This window comes from Panthera leo, chromosome D4 (genome assembly GCF_018350215.1).
Source record: "Panthera leo isolate Ple1 chromosome D4, P.leo_Ple1_pat1.1, whole genome shotgun sequence".
Classification (NCBI taxonomy): Eukaryota; Metazoa; Chordata; class Mammalia; order Carnivora; family Felidae; genus Panthera; species Panthera leo.
Window position 1 is genome coordinate 73,695,463 of NC_056691.1, and position 21,639 is coordinate 73,717,101.

The following is a 21,639-nucleotide window of genomic DNA, read 5'->3' on the forward strand; positions in this document are numbered from 1 at the left end:
CAGCATGATCTCTCTTTCTTTTGATTCACTGGTCTCCTGTCCCGGGTCCTCCTTCTTTCTGACTTTCCCTCCTGGACTCACCACCCTGGGAGATGTTGAAGGCCTCAAATACCCACCTCTCCGGAGGCTTCACCATGGTTTGCAAGGACCTCTCTTGAGAAAGTAGATCGTTGCCACAGCTTCTCAACTTGAGGGATGGGTGAGAGAGGTATGAAAGGAAGGAAGAGAGGAAAATTCCAGAGCCGAGGCAAGATGACTTAAAGAATCCATTGATTTTTGGGGCGCCTGGGTGGCTCAGTCGGTTGGGCAGCCGACTTCGGCTCAGGTCATGATCTCACGGTCCGTGAGTTCAAGCCCCGCGTCGGGCTCTGTGCTGACAGCTCAGAGCCTGGAGCCTGCTTCGGATTCTGTGTCTCCATCTCTCTCTGACCCTCCCCTGTTCATGCTATCTCTCCCTGTCTCAAAAATAAATAAATGTTAAAAAAAAAAATTAAAAAAAAAAAAAAAAGAATCCATTGATTTTGATCCCATTCACCAGAAACTTCCAAAGAGGGCAGCGGGAGCACAATGGGGAGAGCACTGCATGAGAATCAGACCGGTCTGCCACTGGCTGATTTGGCCAAGGACTTGAGACTCAAATTTCTCATCTTTAAAATGGGGGTGGGGCCCTGGGTGGCTCAGTTGGTTAAGTATCTGACTGGTTTTTTTTTTGTTGTTGGTTTTTTTTTTTTTTTTTAGTGTTTATTTATTTTTGAGAGAGACAGACAAACACACAGAGGGCGAGTGGGGGAGAGCAGAGAGAGAGGGAGACACAGAATCCGAAGCAAGCTCCAGGCTCTGAGCTGTCAACACAGAGCCCAATGTGGGGTTCGAACTCACAAACCATGATATCATGACCTGAGCCAAAGTTGGACACTTAACCGACTGAGCCACCCAGGTGCCCCAAGTGTCCGACTCTTGATCTCCGCTCAGGTCTTGATCTCAGGGTCTTGAATTCAAGCCCTGCAATGGGCTCCGAGCTGAGCATGAAGCATACTTAAAAAATAAATAAAATTTAAGAAAATAAAATGGGGTTGATTGTACCTTCCTTGCCCGTTCCAGAGAAGTAGCGGTTCAAGTAAGATAAGGCTACCATCTGGTTTGATACATTGCTAAGAGATTTTATACGACTGGATTGTGTGGTTCTCTCCCACTGAGTAGAGTAGAGACTCAGGGAGCCCGGGTCTCCCTGGCTGGGCTGTTACAAAAGAGCACTTCCTTCATTGTTTAGGCTTTGGGGAAGAAGACACCATTTTGTGAAGTCCCTGCCTTCCTTCTGTTCTACGCACTTGAGAACCTACTGTTTCACTCTAAAATCATCTTTTCCACCAAAATCTATCCACAAAATTTTAGTCAAGCATCAGGTTCTGTTTGGGACCCAAAGGTCATGTCTGGGAAAATTCCCGTTTCCTTGTTCCCCTCAGCTGCTCATAACAAAAACTTGACACCTGACAAAATCTCACTATCCTCAACCCCTGGTTTTCCCAAATGTCTCCAGACTCCAGCAGGAGGAAGCGTACTTTCTGAGTGTCTCTGCCTGTTGGACCCTGAGCTGGGCACCGTTACACTCCCGATCTCAGCAAATCCTCACAGCCCTCTGAGAAGATCAACATTCGAGGGGTCTGCCCACCCTCCACACACTCTTCCCTCAGGGATGGGTCCCAGAAGTTTATGGGCATTATGTGAGCCTGCTCCTTTTGGGCATAGATGCTTGGTTCCTGGTCGTGTCTGAGCCAATCGCATTCTCTGTCCTGAGAATTTGGGCTGGAGCAGAGATACCAGTCAGCACCTATTGGCACCTAGTTGACTGTGGGGTGGCCATTTTGACTGTGGGCTCCGAGAAGCCACAAGTACCCACCTGGAGAGAGGAGGGGAGGGAGAGAGAGAGACAGAGGGAAAGGATTAGGGATGAGAGATCTGTGGCCCAGAGTGGGGGAGAAAGCAAGCCCAGTCCCTGATGACTTTTGAGTTAATTCCTGGCTCCAATCCTTTTCGGGCTTTATTTCATTTCCTGCCCTTGGGTACCATGATCTATCTCCTAACTTATTAAGATAATCCCCCCACCCCCTTGTTAAGTTTAGCATTATTTCATTACTACTGGTTGCAACTAAAAGAGTGTTGATAAGACTGGTTTAAGTTTGGGGACCCCCATTTTATAGAGCCGGAAACTAAGATTTAGAGATGAAGCCACGAGCCCAGGACCACAGAGCTGGTTGGTGGCACAAGTGGGAAGCATGTCTGTGTGATTCTAATGTCAGAAGCGTATGGGGTGCTGTCTTTATACCAGGCACTTTCTAAAGACTTTACATGTCTCATCTCATTTCATCCTCAGAGCGCCCCCATGAGGCAGGTACTGTTGTCAACACCATTTGAAGGATGGGGAATTGGAAGCCAGGAGAGGCTGAGTTGTCTGCTCAAGATCATGTAGCATGTGAGGGCCAGAGCCTGGCTCAGAATTCAGGCAGTTGACTCCACAGCCTGGGCTTTTAATAATTATGCTGTATAGGTGTTGGTGTGGCAATGCTGATTCTGGAGGAAGTGGGCTGGGCATGGATGGGGTCAGAAGTGTTCAGAAATTGAGGAACACATGATTTTAATTGAATGACGGACCCTTAAGGATGGGTAAGCCTTTGGAGATCCCACTGGACTGTTGCCAACTAATGTATGTGTCTGTTTTTCAGCAGCTATGACCAATGTTCATGCCATTCCTTCTCTGTGATATCATGGCACCTGTTCCATCACTGCTTGTGTGTGGTGAGTCTACCCTTAATTAACCTTCAGAGCAAGGAGAAATCAGAGCTCTTGGTGACCATGTAGTTTCCACTAAGGTTTGGGAAAACTGTGTGTTCATTTAGAAACTGGGTTTTGTCAGGAAGGCATCAGGCTCAATCTTCGCGTTCTTAGTATACCCTTCATGGCCCAGCAGAGACAGAGTGAAGAAGGGGCAGCCCCTCCAGACCTGGTACCCCGGTTGAGGATATGCCTCTCTAGGTGGTGTTCAGTGCACTATGGGCTCTCTGTCTGGATGTGCTAATGGGAGAGGAAGCCCAGTTCCTGTGGTCTGGGGGTAGTAGAGAAACAGAAAGGGCTTGCACTGATTCCAGAAGGAGAAGGCTGAGAAAGACCCATGAGGATTTTCCAGGCATTTCTACCTGGAAATCATTCTAGGTTTGCAGATCATTCAAGGTTGGGGTCACTCACACTTTTGAGAAATTGGTGAAGAACAGAGATTTTGTCCCCCCCAAAGCACATAAAGACATAAATGTGCTTAATACATAAAATTGCTTAGTTATGGATCCCCAAAGCTATCCAAGGATTTAAGAATCCTTGACCTAAAGAGACAATGCCATCTGATTAAGATCCGGAGAGGAAGGATGCTTCTACCCACCCTTCCAGCAGGGTGTTAATTTCTCCTGGAATCTTTGCTGACCCCCTCCATCCTCCCCGCCAGCCTGGCTGGTTTGAGCCCTTCTTTCTCCTGCACTTGTGCATTTCTCTGTTGGTACCACTTTGCCAGAGTTTAAAAAACGCAGTCCTTAGACCAACAGCATTGGCATCCTCTAGGAACTTGTTAGAAATGCAAATTCTTGGTTCCCACTCCCGACTGATTGAATCAGAAACTTGAGTGGGGCCCAATATATCTGTTTCGACAGGCCCTCCCGGCGATTTGCTTGTCTGAGTTTGAGAAGACCAGCTGCAAGCCATCCTCTTCCCGATGGTGCGTCTGCCTTATTAGGCGCAACGTGACTGGCACATAGTAGGTGCTCAGTGAATGCTTATTGCATCATGTTTTCCTGATTGAGAGGGCAGAATTTGTTTTTTCCTTTGGCACCCTAGAGCTTTGAGCCGTGGTGACTGACACTTCATGTTCTTTGGGTCCCATTCCTTTCTACTCGAGGGCCTAAAGTTTGGCCTGGTTCTGCTAGGCAGAGGAGGCAGTTTAGGCTTGAGGCAGGTGCCCAGAGATCTTCACACGGGGATGGAGCCAGAGACACATCAAACCTGGAGCATCTGTCTGGGTAGCAAGGCCTCAACCACATGGCGAATGAGGGGCAGGCGGGCAGGGGGCTGCCTGGCCATCACATATGTCCAGGGCTCATGGGAGCCCAGTTCTGCCAAACTTCACAGGCTGCCCTGCCCCCCTCAGTGTCTGCCCTACAGCAGCCTTGGCAGAGGATGGCAAATCTCTGCCAGGAAGATACTTGCCAGGCTGGCTGGGAGGGAAATGGCCACTTTTTATTTTTAATGACTCCAACTTTTCATGGAGGAGAGGACGGTTGGAAGATCCCTTTTAACTTCATCTGTGTATTTGGTCTGGGGAAGGGTTGCGTCTCTTAATTCTCTGCCTCCTCTGTAGGGTTACATTTCCATATTTTCCTTCTTCAGGGAGAGAAAGCGTCTTCCTATATAGTTCCTTAGTTTCCTGACATTCAAAAAATAATAGCTTTGGGGGTGCAGGGAAAAAAAATTCTGTAACTCCTCCTATTTCCTATCGATTCAAGTCTTTAAACATTAGAAAAACTTTTTTGATCTTTTAAGGTAGGGACAGAGAAAAGACACCTGTTTTCTCTTAATTTCCAGTGCTTGTATGTTTTAAAAAGTATCCTTATATATTTTTCTCTTAAGAGGCATAAAGAAAGATTTCTCTTATCTCATATATGTAAAATCTTCAATTTTTATTGTAAAAAATCAATCATCTGTGGAAGATGTAGGGTGGATCCAGTAATCCTTGTCTTGTTATGGGCTAGGTCCTTCATACTTTTAATGAAAAAAAAATCAGATTTTTTTGGGGGGAGGGTGAGAAAAAAATCCCCTTTAGACCTTCCCAAGTCATAAGGAGGCAGTTCCTCAAATTAAAAAAAAAAAAAATCTGGTATTTTAGAGTGTTGAACAGAAACATTCTTGTTCACCATCGATTTCATATAGAGTTTCTCCAATTTTTCTTCTTAAAATCAACTTGAGTAGGGTATATGGGAGGGGGGCTAGCCCCCCTTAACCTTTAACCCTAGTGTCTCACCCAGGGCCAGTTCCCTCAAACTTTTATTTTTAAAATAAATCTGTTCTTTAAAAAGATGTTGACAAAGGTAGACAGAAATAATTCTCTTCATCCCGCATTTCACATAAAAGCAGCTCCTCAAATATTTATTTTTAAAATCCATCTGATTGGGGGGCTAGAAAGAGTCCCCTTAACCTCTCTTGTCTGACCCAGGGCCAGTTCTTCAAACTTTTATTTTTAAATGACATTAGAGGGTTTTGGGGGGGGGGGGCAGGCAGGGGCAAGAAGAGCATCCCCGCCGAGCCTCGCGATTCTTCCATAAGGCCAGCTCTTCAAACTTTATTTAAAAAATCAATCTGATTTTTGGGGGGTGGGTGGGGGGAGCAGAAGAGTTCCCATTAACCCCTTGTGTTCCGTCAAGAGGCGGCTCCCCAAACTTTTTTTCAACCGCGAACATGACCTTTGCGAGGGGCTGGCGAGCCGGGGGCGGGCAGAGGGGCGCCGGGGGGCGGACGCGGGGGGCGCGGGGAGGGCAGGGCGCGGCGCGGGAAAGTTTGGGGGGCGGCGGCGCCGCGGCCGGGAGGCTGGCGGGCGGGCCGGAGCGGCGCGCCCGGGGGCCGGCCGGCTTTGTGTACGGCGCGGAGGCCGGCGGCGCGGAGGCCGAGGCCGAGGCCCGGAGCTCGCGGGCCGCGCGGCGAGGCCGGCCCGGGGGCGGGCAGGGCGGCGGGGGGCGGCGGCGGCCCCGCGAGGGGCGGCTCGGTTGCGGCGGCGGCGGCGGCGGCCGGTGCGGGTCGGGGGTGGGGGCTCGGGCCGGGCGCCCCCCCCCGCGCGCCCCCAGCGCCCCCGCCCCCCCGGCCTGAGCGGGGCGGGCGGAGGAGGGAGCGGCGGCGGCGGCGGCGGCGGCGGCGGCGGCGGCGGCGGCATTGTGCGCGCACCAGCAGCCCGGCCCGGGAGGAGCAGGACGCGCCGGGGCCGCCTCCTCCCGCACGGACCCATGAACCAGCCGGGCGGCGCGGCGGCTCCGCAGGTACGACGGGGGGCCGGGGGCATGCACCGCGCGGGGGACCCCGGGGGGCCGGGGCCCGGGGCGCTGCGCCACTTCATTGCAAGATTTGCAAAATGCAAAGTGCCTGGGCACGTTTGCGGGCTTTTTGTGGGCGCAAACCAGGGGGTCGGGGTCTGGGGAGGCCCCCCCCGGACGCCGCGGGGCGTGAGGAGGCTGGGGGTGACGCGGGGGTCTCTTCGGGCCCCCACCCAGCGCCCCCTCCAGCCCCGGGCTCGGACCGGAGCCCAGAAAACAAAGCGGCGAGAGAACAGAGCAGCCATTTCAGTTTGGACAATTCACATTTTGCAAAAATGCAACCCCTTCCAGCTCTCCCCCCTCCCCCCCAAATTTGCAATTTCCCCCTGACCCCCTCTGCGTTCGGGGTCCCTGATGACCCCCCCGGGAGGTCTTTCCCCTCTGGCACCCCATCTTTGCAACAGTCTTTTTTTTTTAGGCCATATTTCCCTTTCTCAATTTTTTTTTCTAATTTTTCTTCAAACGGTAGTTTTTTCCCATTAAAACGACGCCACCTAGAGGATACTATTTTGTAAATAAAAAAAAGAAATTAAAATTGAAAAGAAATATTTTTTATTTCTTATTTTTTCAAAAGTTTGCACTCTAAGGCAGCGGAGGGGGAAAGGATTCTTTTTTTTTCTTTTTTGGGGTGAAAATTTTCACTTTGATCTTTCTGGGAGCATGGAGACAATTTTTATTTCTGAAGCCAAATCCAGATAATATGTAAATGAAAATTAAGCTGGAATTTGAATGAATTCAGTTTTTGAGGGGGAGAAAGGAGAAAGCCTCCTAAAACTGAAGTCATTTTGGCTTTCCAACTCCTTTTAGTTTGAGAAAAAAACTAATTGGAATGAGGAAAGGAGGGAAATTGTTGAGTTTAGAGAAAACTGGGAGAATTGGCTTTATGAAGCAATTAGAAATTGTACTTCATTGTAATTTGGAACTTGTTTAGCCCAGCGGGCAGAAAAGACTAATTTCACCATTTGGTAATATGTAAAGTTTTTCTGTTTTCGAGGGGGAAGGATTTCAAAGAGAAAATAGACCCTAAAATGTTGGCTTTGGACACACCCAAAAATTGTAGTTTTTTTTTTTTTTTTTTTTTTAATTTCGCATTTACGTTTTACTGCATTTAAATCCCAAGGTTCTAAAGAAAAACAGAAACTGGAAAAGTTAGTGAAATCCTGTCTTTTTTCCCTGATTTGTTGGGTTTTGTGTTGTTGTTGTTGTTTTTTTTTTTGGTTGTTTTTTGTTTTGATGGAATAATTAAGACTATTTTCTGATTTTGTTTCCTGAAAGGTCTAGGCATTTCGTTTTTTGTTGTTGTTTTATCCAGAAAATGTCAGGAACCTTTTTCAGCAATATTCAGTGGGGAAAAAAAATGTAAATTCATCACATTATACAAATTGAGTAGCCCACAGATTTGTAGGAGAGACCGCCATTAAAATAAGATATGCATAATTAACATTATTATGAAAAAACTAACAGTGGATTCACAGAAGCTCATTTTTTATGACATGCAACTGAATCAATTGATAAAGACAAGGGTTGAAGAATCCTTGGTAGGAGAGAATTTTCCCTTCTCTGTGCTTGCTTACTCTTCCAATTTGAAAAATTTATTATTTAAAAAAAAAATCCAGATTGGTTTTAGGCCTCTTTGATTGTGATGTGGGGTTGGTAGTTTATTAGCATTTGGTATTTTTCACAAATTTGATTACTTTCAAAGGGGAAAAGAAAATCCATTAGCTTTGATCATTTTTTTGGGGGGGGGGGTTGTGATTTTAAAAACACAAATTTTACTGACTTAAGAAGGGAAGGACAGAGAGGAGATCAAAATTCTGATTCTTATCCATCTTTTCTAGTGGAACACTTAAGTTTGCTGAAAAAAATGGAGTAAAACACCAATTCAGCTGATTCTAGCTGCAAAATTTAATTTTTTTTAAAGGCAAAAAAAAATAAAAAATACACACAAAAGCTAAACCCAAACGTACTTGCCTTTGGAACATGTTGGAACATGGGAACGCAAATGCAAACAGTATTTGATGTAGTTTTGTGGCCTTAAAATGAAATCACACGAAGGGGAAAACAAAAACAAAAAAAATTTTTTTTTAGAAGACAAATATTGACTGAATTAAAATTTAACAGATGGAAATAAGGTACCCACCCAAAGTTGAAGGGTTATTTGTGATGGTTTAGTATCTGGTTGAACTTGCTGGGGATTTTGAATAAAAAAAAAAAAGTTTTAATTTTTCTCTCCAAAGTGGGGGGGGGGGAATCTTGGTGGGACCTTGCTTGGGGGCTGATGGTGGGTCACACAGGGCTAGGACAGGAAACCCTGTGTCCCTTTCGCCAGCCACCAGCTGGTCTTGGAAAAAATGGTGGCCCCAGTTCATGCATTCCTACCCCGTTTTGTGGAGATTCAAATTTCTGAGGGGATGTGAATTCTGTGAAATAGATTTGACAGCGGCAGAGGTTCGACACTTCCCATCATCGCCATTGCATTTAGGAGATTTTATTTTTTTAGTAACGAAATCCTTCAGGGCTGACTGGCCACATTCTGACATATTTGGAATGAGCTTTTTTTTTTTTTTTTTTTTTTTTTAAGTAGCATAATTAAAAAAATTTTTTTTTCCTGTTGAATTATTTAGGCCGATGCCTAGGACGGTCAAAGAATTTATAATTTCCGAGGGCTTTGGAGGCCTCATGAGACAGTAGGCCTGAGTTCAGCAAGTGTTGGAGGGGAGCTATACCCCAGGCTGGGAGGGGTAGGTGGGCACCCCTACTGGGCATCTGAGAAAAAGTCAGGGTTGTAGATAACAGGTTCTTTCTGGTGCAAGGAATAAAAATATTGCAGCACGTCCTTTGTGTGTTCTGGGTCTCCTGACACACAACTCAGATTTTCAATTCCATTCTGCTGAAATTTCGACGTGTTGTCTATGGCTTAAGGGGAACCCCTGGTGAGGACTTGAAAATCATTTCTGTTTTGTAGACTTGTTTTTTCCTTTTTTAAAAAAATTGGTTATTCTGATCATGTTTGTTGTAAAGGAAATAGAGGTGCATGATGGTACTGTTGGGGGCGGGGTCAGTTCTCTTTTGTTTCTATTGGCGTCTCCCAGGACTGAGATCTGACCTAGGCCTTGCCTCTCTCACCTCCTATTTTAGATGGAAGTGTGACCAGAATGGATATATGAGTTAATTTTTATTAGCCTATGTCTGTTCACCAAACTCTCTTGTAATATTGGGCAAAAAATCTGGCAAATTGGACTTGAGGGGTGGTAATTTGATGATGGGCTGAGTTATTTTGGTGAAAGATCATTTATACTGTTTCACAGTAGAGACTCTTATTACTTAATGTTTTGCTTTTCTGCCTAAGGAGGTTTTTTTTTTTTTTTTTTTTTTTTCCTTCTAATAAGGTTTGAAATTTCAAGGGCCTGCTTTATAGCTTGACTTTGGACCAAGCTAGGAAAAAGGGTTTGCTTATACTTTCAGCCCTGCACAGAGGTGAACTTGAACAAGGGCTCTTGCTTTTGCAGAAGAAAAGCAACAAAGATGGCTGGTCAGTGGAAGGCTGACCTCTCTCTGGTTCTAGAAAATAAACAGCCAATGGTTTGTTTCATTTGAGAAACAGAGTTTCAAAACTCTTCCATTGTCACATACAGATTTTCCCCCAACCTTTGACTCAGCTCTTGGCACGTTGCTTCCTCTGACCTCAGAATCCTCATGTCTTCTTCTTGGTGGGGTGATAAGAACTTCCCTGCCGTGTTTTAGTGGATGTATAAGCTGACTTTTCACGGTCATGGTGAAAATTTAAATTTTTTCCACGTTCTCGTAATGTTTTGTGTCAGTTGTGTCTCCTCCCTGGTGATGTAAAGTGAAGTGGCTTTGTGGGTCCACAGGTGCCATGGCTCACCCAAGGTCTCGCCATATGACCTTGGACAAATCACTTTTTCCTCCTGAGCCTCAGTTTTTGAGAGTTTTGGATCAGAACAAGAATAATCAAAAATAGATTTCATCTCTGATTCTGACTTCAGTGATTGGCTGTAGCTGCCTGGATCACTGTGTTGAGAAGGATCCTGAGGGTCACATCTGGATGCACGTATTCTGGAGAGAGGGGTGCAGCGTCCATCACAGAGTGAAGAGTACGCTTGTTATCCACCACACCCAGGCTAGGTTGTAAAGCATGACCGTGAAATTAGTGGCTCGCGATTGGCATAAACCTAGAGAAAAGAATGGAAGCGAGTACAGGAGGACACAAAATAGCAGAGGCAGAGTGCGATGTGGAAGGTAAGCGTGGTCTCGCGAAACTTGGTTTGATTTGTATTTGCCGATAGGCGTGTGCACCTGTGTGTGTAATTTCCCAACTGTGAGTCACAGTTAAAGGAGTCAGCAAGGTACTGGACCAGTGTTGCAGATCTGTCTGGATACGCTGCACACAGCCCGCACTTCCCCACTTAACGCTTTCCTAACTTACCATCCCAGTTGACTTAACCTGAACCCTGTGGAGTAGATCTATGGAGTAGGTGTGTGGTTTGTCCCCTGGCTGAGCCTGCCTTACGCTCCCCCTGCCCCGTGAAGAAGTCTCAGCTGCCTGGTGGTCGGGCACACACTCCAGCCTGTTGGCCCTGGAGAAGCCTGGAAAGACGGGTGCCAGGGTGAAGGCAGCATCTCTGGCACGTTCTCTTGCCGGAAAGGAGACTTTCTTTTTTTTTTTTTTTTTTAATTTTTTTTTAATGTTTTATTTTTTTATTTAAAAAAAAATTTTTTTTTTCAACGTTTTTTTATTTATTTTTGGGACAGAGAGAGACAGAGCATGAACGGGGGAGGGGCAGAGAGAGAGGGAGACACAGAATCGGAAACAGGCTGCAGGCTCCGAGCCATCAGCCCAGAGCCTGACGCGGGGCTCGAACTCACGGACCGCGAGATTGTGACCTGGCTGAAGTCGGACGCTTAACCGACTGCGCCACCCAGGCGCCCCTAATGTTTTATTTTTGAGACAGAGAGAGACAGAGCATGAACAGGGGAGGGCCAGAGAGAGAGGGAGACACAGAATCTGAAGCAGGCTCCAGGCTCCGAGCTGCCATCACAGAGCCCGACGCGGGGCTCGAACTCACAAGCTATAAGATCATGACCTGAGCCGAAGTCGGCTGCTTAACCAACTGAGCCACCCAGGCGCCCCCGGAAAGGAGACTTTCAAGAAGTGCGGCATACCTGGCTTGGTGCGGGGGAGAGCAGCCACACTTACTTTTATTCCGCACGTTTACTTCAGATTGCCAGAAGAATGTTTCTGGAACTACAGACTTTGTGTTGGTGCCGTACTTAAATTTTAATCGGACTCTGGGAGTATCTTTCTGTGTATGCGCTTCCTAGAAACTCCAGAATTTGCTGTCTTTGTCTTCTCATCTTTTAACATGTGTCAGACTAGCACTGTCCAGTAGAAATACAATTTGAGCCACAAATGTGGGCCACACACATAATTTTAAGCTTTCTAGTGATACCCCTCCCAAAGTAAAAGGAAACAGGTGGAATTCATTTTAATAATATAGTTTATTTAAGCCAGTGTATCCACCAAACCATCATTCCAGCATCTCATTCATATAAAGAATTGCTAATGTGATATTTTATATTCTTTCTTTGGGAGGTATTAAGTCTTTATTGACTAGCCGCATTTCAGGTGCTCACTAGCCACTTGTGGCTAGTGGCTTCCGTCTTGGACAGCACAGGGCCAGACCAGTGTTCCGTCTAGTTGTTGTTACAGGGTGGCCTCAGAAGGTTAGTGACACATCTTTCAAAGCTCTTGGTTTTTTTTGGTGGGACTTCCTTCCTGAGCCCTAGATGCTCTGCGGTGTTTCAGCCTATAGTGGTGATGAGTTCCACCATTTAGCCTCTTCTGGCTGAAGTGGTCCACACCTCTCTTTTATTTGTCCCCAAGCAGTCTTCTGCCAGGATTAGGCCAGAATGCTTTAGTTAAAAATGACAAATGACGGCTAGAAACCCCAGGATGATGTGTCTCAGCATGTGTGCCCTTGAAGTTGAGAAGTACAAGTGCAGGAGGCAGTTGTAGGAGATGGGTTTTAAATAAAGTATTGCCTGAAAGAAAGATGAAGGTATAGGAAGACAGCAGGTGCATAGGACCAGGGTTGGGATCTGACAGGAGGGGGATTAGGGGGAAGGATGGTCTGTCAGTGGGGTCCGTTTCCGAGCGGAGCATGGGACTGCCAGAGAACTGCCCCGGATAGACCTCAGGGCCTTAGGTCAGAAGCTAGACGTTTTCTGACATCCTCCCAGTTGGTGAAATGGAAAGCGGGATTTGAAATCAACCAGACCAGAGTTTGGAATCCAGCCTTATGGCATGGTTAGCTTTGTGTCACTTTGGGAAAGTCACTTCTGGTTGTGGAACCACAACTTCTACATCTGGAAAGAGGGGGGTAATATTCTCGACCTTGAAGGGCCATTTTACGATGATGTGAAAGCAGCACATGTGAATACACCCACCAGTCCTAGGAAGGTGGTCCTTAGAAGGTGGTCAATACATGTCAGTTACCTGTTGACCCAGTGGCCAGTGGGTCTCCATTTGGGGAGACTGAGTTGCAGTGACAACAGTTTTTCTGGTTCTGGAAACCTGGGGCCTTATCTTCACTGGGCAGAGTTAGGTAACATTAGAAAAGGTCCACTTTTTGGTTGTTGCTCTAAAACACGGGGATGAGACATTTCTTAGACCTTGCGTGTCTTTCTTGTCAAAAGTGTTCTTAATGCGTTCATTCCAGGGATGCTCTAGCTCCTCTGAATATTTCTGGATTCGTTTCAAAGCCTGTGGCACAGTCTTTAAAAGGGATGAATCTTAATCCCGGGTGAACTGTGTACCTTCGAGCTTCTGTTCTGCTGGGCCTCCTGTCTCTAGTGCCCTTCCCCTCATTCATCTCCGCTCTGAGGAACCAAACCCCCCCACCCCCAAGACCACTGGCATGTTCTCCTTCTGTGGAGTCCCTACACGACCCCAGGTGGAGTTTATCTGTGCCCACCCCGCAGTACTCCCCAAATACCGTAGGCCCACAGATGAGACTTAATTGTTTGCCTTTCTGTTTCTCTAGCCAGCTTGTGAGTTCCTTGAGGGCAGAGAGCATGGGTTATTCATTTTAGGGTCTGGCACAGAGCAGCAGCTCAATAAAGATTTGATGACTTAATTTGACTTTTTGGAAATAGCTCAGATCTGTTGGATTTGAGTCTAGTGAAGAGTAGGTGACCAGTTTGGGTTTGGCTATTTGGTCAAAGAGTAGGTGACCAGTTTGGGTTTGGCTATTTAGTAAAAGCACTCTTTTACTAGGAAATGCACTAAGCACATGTTCCTAGAGCTGGCGCTGAAGCCCGTGCCTTCTTTGGAGTCATACGGAGTAATACATCAGAGGGACTCTTCGGAAAGTGATAACACTCCTTTGACCTTACACGTTTTGGGTAGTTTTGAAAGAGTTTTCCACCCTCTTCACTCCTCCCATAGAAACTATTTCTTTAAAATGGATGGGGGGCCAGGTAGGGCTATCATCCAGATGGCTGATGGGCAGGTATGGCGAATGGACTCAGTTCTGAGGTGGTGGGAATGGGGAGAGCCTTGAGGCAGAAGGGCTGGGTAGTACCCTGGTACCCTGTGTGTTTGCTCTAGGGGCTGGTTGTCTTGGTCATGGGCCCAGGAACGGGGCACCGGGGGGCTGTTTGTAGCACACCTGGAACACCTTAAATGAGTGGCAGCTAAATGTGTGATTTGATGTTCAGTCAGATCTTACCGTGGTGGGATGATGGTTTGCAGATGCCAAAGATTCAAGGAAAACCTAACGGGAGAAATATGAGGACATTCTGTATATTTGCTTGTTTTTTTTTTCTTAAGCTTTATAAAACACTGTCGTTTAAAAAAATATTTATTTTTTTGGGAGAGTGCAAGTGGGGGAGTGGCAGAGAGAGGGGGACAGAGAATCCGAAGCAGGCTGCGTGCTGATTGGGTGACAGCAGCAAGCCCGATGCGGGGTTTGAACTCACGAACTGTGAGATCATGACTTGAGCCAAAGTCGGACACTTAACCGACTGAGCCACCCAGGTGCCCCTAAAACAGTCACTTTTAATGCTGGTGTCCAGCAAGGGAGCACAGGGTCCCAGGTTGAAGGACACCATATTTCCTCGATGTTATGTTTGCACATGTTCAAATTTTCTGAAATTGGGGTGGTTTTAACAATACATGTTTTCTGTCAGTGCGTTCCCTTTCATTTTCTTCGTCACTGAAAGCTGTTGTCGATGCAATGGTGTATTTAATAGTAGAAGGCATCTTAGAATTGAGATAGGGTGTCATATTCTTGCTGGGGTGGACTGTGACATTAGGGACTTCCGATTCTCTTGCTTGCCTCACTTAGCTCTGAGCTTGGCTTCTCCACTTGTGCAGTGAGGGTGGGACTTGGCCTTGGGAAGAAGCATCTGGAACTTTGAATTAGCACCCCTTCCCTTCCATGTCTTTGGATGGGTTTCGTAACTTTGCTGTGCCCCTTGTCTAAAAGCTGAAAGTAGTGTGTGGGAGGGAGGCTTAGTATCTTCCACCTGTGGTGGGGCACCAGTTTGACATTTCCAAGGGTGGAGCAAACAGGTCGAAATTGAAGGGATAAGGCTTGGCTCCCTTGCCTGCTCTGCTGCTTAACGGTTTATCTTTGCCAAAGTTCTTCATTTACCTGTGCTGTTTCCTTATATGTAAAGTGGGGATGATGGTGACGATGCCTGCAGTACTGGGTCCTTACAAAAAGTTGTGAGGGGTTGTGAGAAGAAAGAGTTGTAAAGGGCAGAGTTGTTTTTCACTTGCAACATGTTACTTGTTCATTATCTAGTCCAGGGCCGTTAAGTGAGTAATCTACATACCGCTGCCCGCCATTTGCAAGCCTGTGGCAGACATTGCTAATCGATCTTGGCACTCTTTTCCATGGAGTCTGGCCAGTGACCTCAGAGTCCTTCTTTCTTAGTATGATGCAACCAGCCCTTGAGTTTAGTATGGGACATGAAGCCAATTTGTCATTTGTCATTGCTGATCTAGTTCCTCAGACACACACATAAACACACACACACACACACACACACGCACGCATGCACACGCACACACACAGGAAGGGAGGTGGAGTTACTTGCCCAGAACCTCAGTGAATAGGCAGAGATGAAACTTCAGGCCTTAGATTTCCTAACTCCTCAACCATCGCCTTTCCTACTAGCACATACACTGTGTCAAATGAAATTAAAGTTAATTTGGTCTTGAGAAATAGAGGATTCTGACTCCTCCCTTCCCTCCTTGTTATAATTAGATACCCTTGGGGTTTTCATCAAAGCAGGGCTGGGTGACCTGCTTCTCTGCCTGATCCCGGAGTGATCAGATTTCAAAGGGGGAGATGCTGGTGGTTGGGCCACTGGGTTGGGCAGTGTCCCCCACTCGAGTAGTATAGATGACATGGCAGAGGGGCAAGGCAGGCCCCCGGGTTCCTGGATGAAGACCTAGGTATGTAACACGTTTGCTGTTGCACATACTTAAGACCACAGGCAAGTTTCTCAGCCCTGAGGAATCTTAATTTCTACATCTGGGGAATGGGATGGAAATAATCCTCCACAAGAATCAAATGAAAGGACATTCTTGAATATACTGTCTCTATTTTTTTTTTGAAAATACTTTTTATTTATTATTTATTTTTAAAATATCTTCTTAAAAGTTTATTGCTTTATTTTTGAGATGGGGGTGGGGAGGGGGCGGGGAAGGGGCAGAGAGAGAAGGAAAGACAGAATTCCAAGCAGGCTCCGCACTGTCTGCACAGAGTCCCTTGCGGGGCTTGAACTCATGAACCGTGAGATCATGACCTGAGCTGAAGTCAGATGCTTAACCGACTGAGCCACTCAGGCCTCCTTGAAAATGCTTTTGAGACTGAAGCCCTACATATGTGTTATTTTTTTTACACATGGATTTTTATAACTAGCACCAGTCATTATTTGTAGGTGCCCTGTTGGGAAATTGTGGAACCCCAGAGTCATAGATGGGTGCCCACAAAGGCACCTTATCTTGTTTCATTTTATATGCCAGCTGCAGGTTTAAAAAGTTTGGAATTTGTAGGCCTTGGACAGGGTATGTACTCTGCCTTTCCAGACAGTTCCCACGAATGTGACCTGCCCAGCCCCGGAAGGCACTGGGCGCTGAGCCTCTGTTTGTTTATCTGTTAAGTGGGAGAACAGTTCACTTGTATATTCCCTGATAGGCTTCCTGCAAGCATCATGTGAGTTAATGGATTTAAAAGTGCTTTATAAACAATGAAGAACTGGAGAAACATGTTAGCGACAACTCCTTTCTTTTCTTAAAAAGGAAAAGAGGGAGAAAGAAAAAGGAAAGGAGGGAGGCCAAGGTGAGGACGGTATTGAGTCGACAGAAAAATGATATAAATATTTTGGCTGACAAAGCAGAAGGAGGCTTCATCTATGAGCTAAAGAGAATAGATGGAGTCAGGTGATGCTTGGTTCCCCTAGTCTGCTATAGAAAACCCAGAAAAACCTGCTTTCTAGTGAAGTGAGCTCTGTGTCAGGGATGGAATCTTGAATTCCCTGGGGCCAGCCCTCGTTTTGGGGGAGTCGGGGGATCCAGGGAGGAAGAAGTCTGCCATCTCCACCCCATGGGTAGGAATGACTTCTGCAGAGCGGAGGAGGCTGGAGTGTCCCTGGGCAAAGCCCCTGGCTTGGGATTTACTGGTAACATTCAGAGTCAGAAGCTTAGTGGATGTGTTACTGTCCAAGACAGCATGCCCGAGGGGCTAGCCATTCTGTCACTCAGGTTTGACCCTCTGCTGGACTAATTCTCGCCAGTCCCAGCATTTTTGTGGAGAACTAAGGATGGGGATTTTTATCAGGTGAAATTTTGTGGAGAGTTTGCATTTCTTTTATTTTGGGCTCAGGGTTTTGTTAGCTAAGTGGACATAGCCGGGGTACTTGGAATAGATCACATCTTTGGATGCCGGAGATTTAAAAAAAAATTTTTTTTAATTTCATCAACAGGGAAAAATAACTAAAAATTTAAGTGTGTTTATGTGGGCGTTTCTTATAATGTATACTGGAAAAAAAGCAGAAAGTGAAACTGATCTGAAATAAAACTGAAACTGGCCTGGAACGAGGCCCCAGGGAGGGGTCACTTCCCTGGGGGTCTACTGGCTGGAAGTGGAATTTGTTGTAAGGCTAGTCGTCTTTTTGGATCTGGGGAGTCTAGGGCTTAAAAGGTTTGTAGAGATGATCTACATCTGTGCCATCCAGTGTGTATTGTAACCATTGGCCACCTGTGGCTGTTGAGCAGTTGAAATGTGGCTGTAAGTGTAGAGTCCACATCGCATTTTGAAATGTTCAGAGGGAAAAAAAGATTGTAAAAGATTTCAGTCATAATTTTTTTGTAAGTTTATTTATTTTGAGAGAGAGAGAGAGAGAGAGAGCGCGTGCTAGCAGGAGAGGGGCAGAGAGAGAGAGGGAGAGACAGAATCCGAAGCAGGCTCCAGGTTCTGAGCTGTCAGCACAGCGCCTGATGCGGGGCTTGGACCCATGAACGTGAGATCATGACCTGAGCCGAAGTCAAGAGTCAGATAGATGCCTAACTGACTGAGCCACCCAGGCGCCCCTCAGTAATAATTTTTAAAATATTGATTCCAAGGTAAAATGATAGCCCTTTATATACTAGGTTAAAGAATATATATTAATAAAGTTAATTGCACTTTTTCAAAAATAATGTTGCTTCTAGATTTGAAATTGCCTATGTGGTTTGTATTACAGTTCTAATGGACAGTGCTGATCTAAAAGTCTGCCCCCACCGCACCCGGCTTCATCAGGTAACTGGTGAAGAATGCAGAGTTTGGAATTGGGAAGAAGGATGATGTAATGGTGTAGGCATCAGTGTAACTAGGTGGTTAAATGGAGGGAACTTAGGACAGAGAGAGAAAGAGATTGGTAATTTAGGAAGGAAAACTTAAACTGTTTTCCACTTTGCTTATCCATTCCCCTAAACATTAATTAAACACTTTGGAAGAAAGTATATCTAACAAGACAAGCAAAAACAAATCTAAAAGATTACCCCTGGCGATCTCGCCACTTGCCAGAAAATTCCGGTCTATTTAGAATTTGGGGTTGAACCAGGGTTTATGAATCAGAGCATAGTTGTGGGCTGGTTTGGGCATAGAAACCCAGGTCACATTAGGGGCTATGGATTTAGGGACCCGAGTGGCCACAAGTCATTCTCTTGCTAAGTCATGTGTGCTCTGTGTAGAGATTTGGGAAGCAAGGCTTCTGGAAGACCAGAGGGCACACTGTAGTAGTGGATGGAGCTGGCAGGATGAGGAGGTCATCCGGCTCTCCTGATTTCCAACCTGGTACAGGCAGGGGGGCGGGACAGGACAGCAGATTTGGCTAGACTCGAACACAAGTCTCCACCTTTGTAACTTAGTTCTCTGGCTGTCAGTGTTTTGAAAGGAGTTTGAGCCATGTGTTGGAAATTCAACCTTACAAATTTTTGATTTTTACTCAGGATCTGTTTCTGTCAAAAGGCTGACGTTGAGCATTCTTCATCTCACCTGATTTTTGCAAAATAGAATTTTTCTGCCTCAAAATATAGTAATCATGGCACATTTGCCAGGTGCCTCTTACATACCAGGCACCGGGCTCATCATTTAACATCTATTAATACGTCGGTGAATACAGTCACCCTGGAAAGGAAGGCTTTTTTTTTTTTTTTTTAAACATTGGGGAATTGAGAATCAGAGGTGAAAGGGTACACAGCTGGTAGTGGTGATCGGCTCCAACTTCAGATGGTGGCCACAGACGAGGCTCACAGCAGCCCTTTGAGGTGCTGAGTCTTAAACATTCTCGCTTCCGGTCAAAGAAGGTGAAGTTGCTTGTCCAAGTTGTGGCATCGGTGATTGGCTAGGACTTGAAACCAGTTCCCTTGGATGCCCTCCCCTTCGCAGTGGGGCTGAACTGGACCCTGGGGTCTCGGGAACTTGCCCTCCCCACTCCATGGGGCCTGGGTCTGGGACTCCCAGTCCCCCATTCCCCAGCTCCCCGTGCTCCTCAGCCGGCCGGTGGCTTGTGTGTTTCATGCTCACAGAGCCTTTAATACTGCGTTTGAAAACAGTTGCAGAAGGTTTGCTGTAATTAATTACATTTGACATACTTGGAACCGGGGCCTCCTGGATTCAGAATGCAAATTTATGCCCAGACAGATGTAAGGTATGCTTGGAGCCAGGAGCTCTGGCACGTCCCAGCCAGGGCCTGCAGCGATGCTGGCTGGCCGATGGGACTACCATCACTGGCAATAAGCAGTGGAAGCACAGCTCAAACTTGGGGATACCTGGAGCCCACGGGCTGTTGGAGGAGAAATAACTCTGGGCTTCACGGTAGGAACCATAGTCTCAAGTCTGAGCCCTGCTTCCAACTCAGCCAGAGCCTGGGGTAATCTCTTTTCCCTGTTCTGGGCCTCCATTTGCCCTATTATACAGTCAGGGCTTGGACTAGTTGCTCAGAAAGCATGTTCTGTTAGTTTGTTCAGGGGCAGGAGGGCAGTTGGTCCAAGTCAGAGCTTGGAGGAGGGCTGACTTTTGGAAGTATAAATAGTGTAGGTGAGAAAGGCTTGGAATAGAAAGGTAAGCGGGAGGCTTTTGGAACAGACAGCAGAAGTGTACAAGACCTGGTATTTAGTACAAGATGTGGCTGATTTCCGGGGCTCCGCATAGAGAGGTCATGCATTCAGCCTCAGACTCCTTTCACCATCTGTCTCAGATACCAATTTCCATGTAACACATCACCCCAAAACTTAGTGGCTTAACACAACGCTGTTTATTGTCTCTCACGGTTTCTGTGGGTCGGGAATTTGGGAGTAGGTCCATCGGTTGGTCTGGTTTAGGGTTTCTCTGTGACTGTGGTCATATGGTGGCCAGGGTCATCTTCAGACCTTCTTTACTCTCATATCTGGTGCCAGGATTTGGAAGACTTAAGAAGTTAGAACTCCTTGGGCATCCGTTTGTCCATCCATCCATCCATCCATCCATCCATCCATCCATCCATGTCATGGGGTCTTTCCAGCATGGAGGCTTCATACATGGCCTGACTTTATATGGCACCTTGAGTCTCCCAAGGCACATGTCCCAACAGAGATAGAGTCAAGCAGACCCAGTGTCTCCTTTTATTATTTAGTGTCAGAAGTCATATAGCATAACTTCTACCGCAATCTATGGGTTGAGGCAGTTACAAAGACATGTCCCATTTCGAGAGGAGAGCCGTAAGCCCCATTGTGTCAGTGTGACATCAAACGTGTTGGAGGGTGTGTATATTAGTGTGGTCATCTTTGAAAATATAAGCTGCCATTCCATCTGTCTGCTCATCATTCCATCTGTGTAGCTATTCACCTATCCATCCATCTCACCCATTCTACCCACTCACCCATTTCCCCTTATCATCTTTCTGTCCTTCAGATGTCTTTCTTAGGATTATCTGTTCATCCATCCATCTACCCCATTCAATCTCCTGACACATTTTGAGTACCTAATATGGGTTAGATACAGCTAGGGTGCTTTTAGTAATGAGCTCAAAGGGAAGAATGAAACTAACAATTATTTAAAAAAATTTTTTTAATATTTTATTTATTTTTGAGAGAGACAGAGACAGAGTATAAGTGGGGGAGGGGCAGAGAGAGAGGGAGACACAGAATCTGAAGCAGGCTCCAGGCTCAGAACTGACAGCACAGAGCCCGACGCGGGGCTCGAACTCACGGACCGCGAGATCGTGACCTGAGCTGAAGTTGGATGCTGAACCAACTGAGCCACCCAGGCACCCTGAAACTAATTATTATTGAGAACCTACCCAGTGTTAGTTTCTTTATCCCCCCCAAATAACTCCATGACATAGAATTTTCATCATATTTATTTTACAGGTGAGGAAACCAGGGTGCAGAGAAGCTAACCTGCCCAGGGGTCATTCAGCTAATTGGTGTCAGAGTCCTCACTCAGACTCCATTCTTTAGACTGTCTCCATTCTGGTTTCTGAGTGTGAGATGGCTGTCCAAGAGTTGGTTCTCCACTTTTATTTTTCTTCCAAGTGAAAACAGGTTCTTCCCCCTCCCCCACCCCCAGTTATAAAATAATACATTCATTACATAAAACATTAAAGCAGTATAGAAGAAATATGATTGTTATTTGAGAAAACCACCCCAAATCCTACCACCCAGAGACAACCACTGTTCACATTTGATGAGCATTATTTAAGTCATCCCTCGGCATATTTAAATATATACGATTACAGTTTTATACAAATGGGATTATATTCTGCATGCTGTTCCGAGTCAGCTTTCTTTTTAAACTCCTGGATATCTTCCTGCATCAGTTAATAGAGATCTTTGTTATTACTTTATTGACTACATTGTATTTCTATTGTATATGTGTCCCTATTAACTTTATTGACTACGTTGTATTTCTATTGTGTATATATGTCCCTAAACTCAGTGCCCTATTGGATTTTGGTTATGTCTAAA

The 21,639-nt window shown here is 46.1% G+C and overlaps 1 protein-coding gene across 17 annotated transcripts in view; it reads left to right on the forward strand.

Moving 5' to 3' along the window:
- The window catches only part of ZNF618 (zinc finger protein 618), a 197,185-nt gene that overhangs the window by 13,345 nt on the left and 162,201 nt on the right, over positions 1–21,639 (forward strand). The window contains exon 1 of one of the 17 annotated variants that reach the window (XM_042914255.1): positions 5,978–6,062. The exons of the other annotated variants lie outside the window; for them this stretch is intronic. Within the exon in view, the coding sequence (XP_042770189.1) occupies positions 6,030–6,062 (33 nt within the window). The 5' untranslated portion in view covers positions 5,978–6,029. Of the gene's footprint in view, positions 1–5,977; positions 6,063–21,639 lie in introns of those variants that run through there. 17 annotated transcript variants of the gene reach the window in all.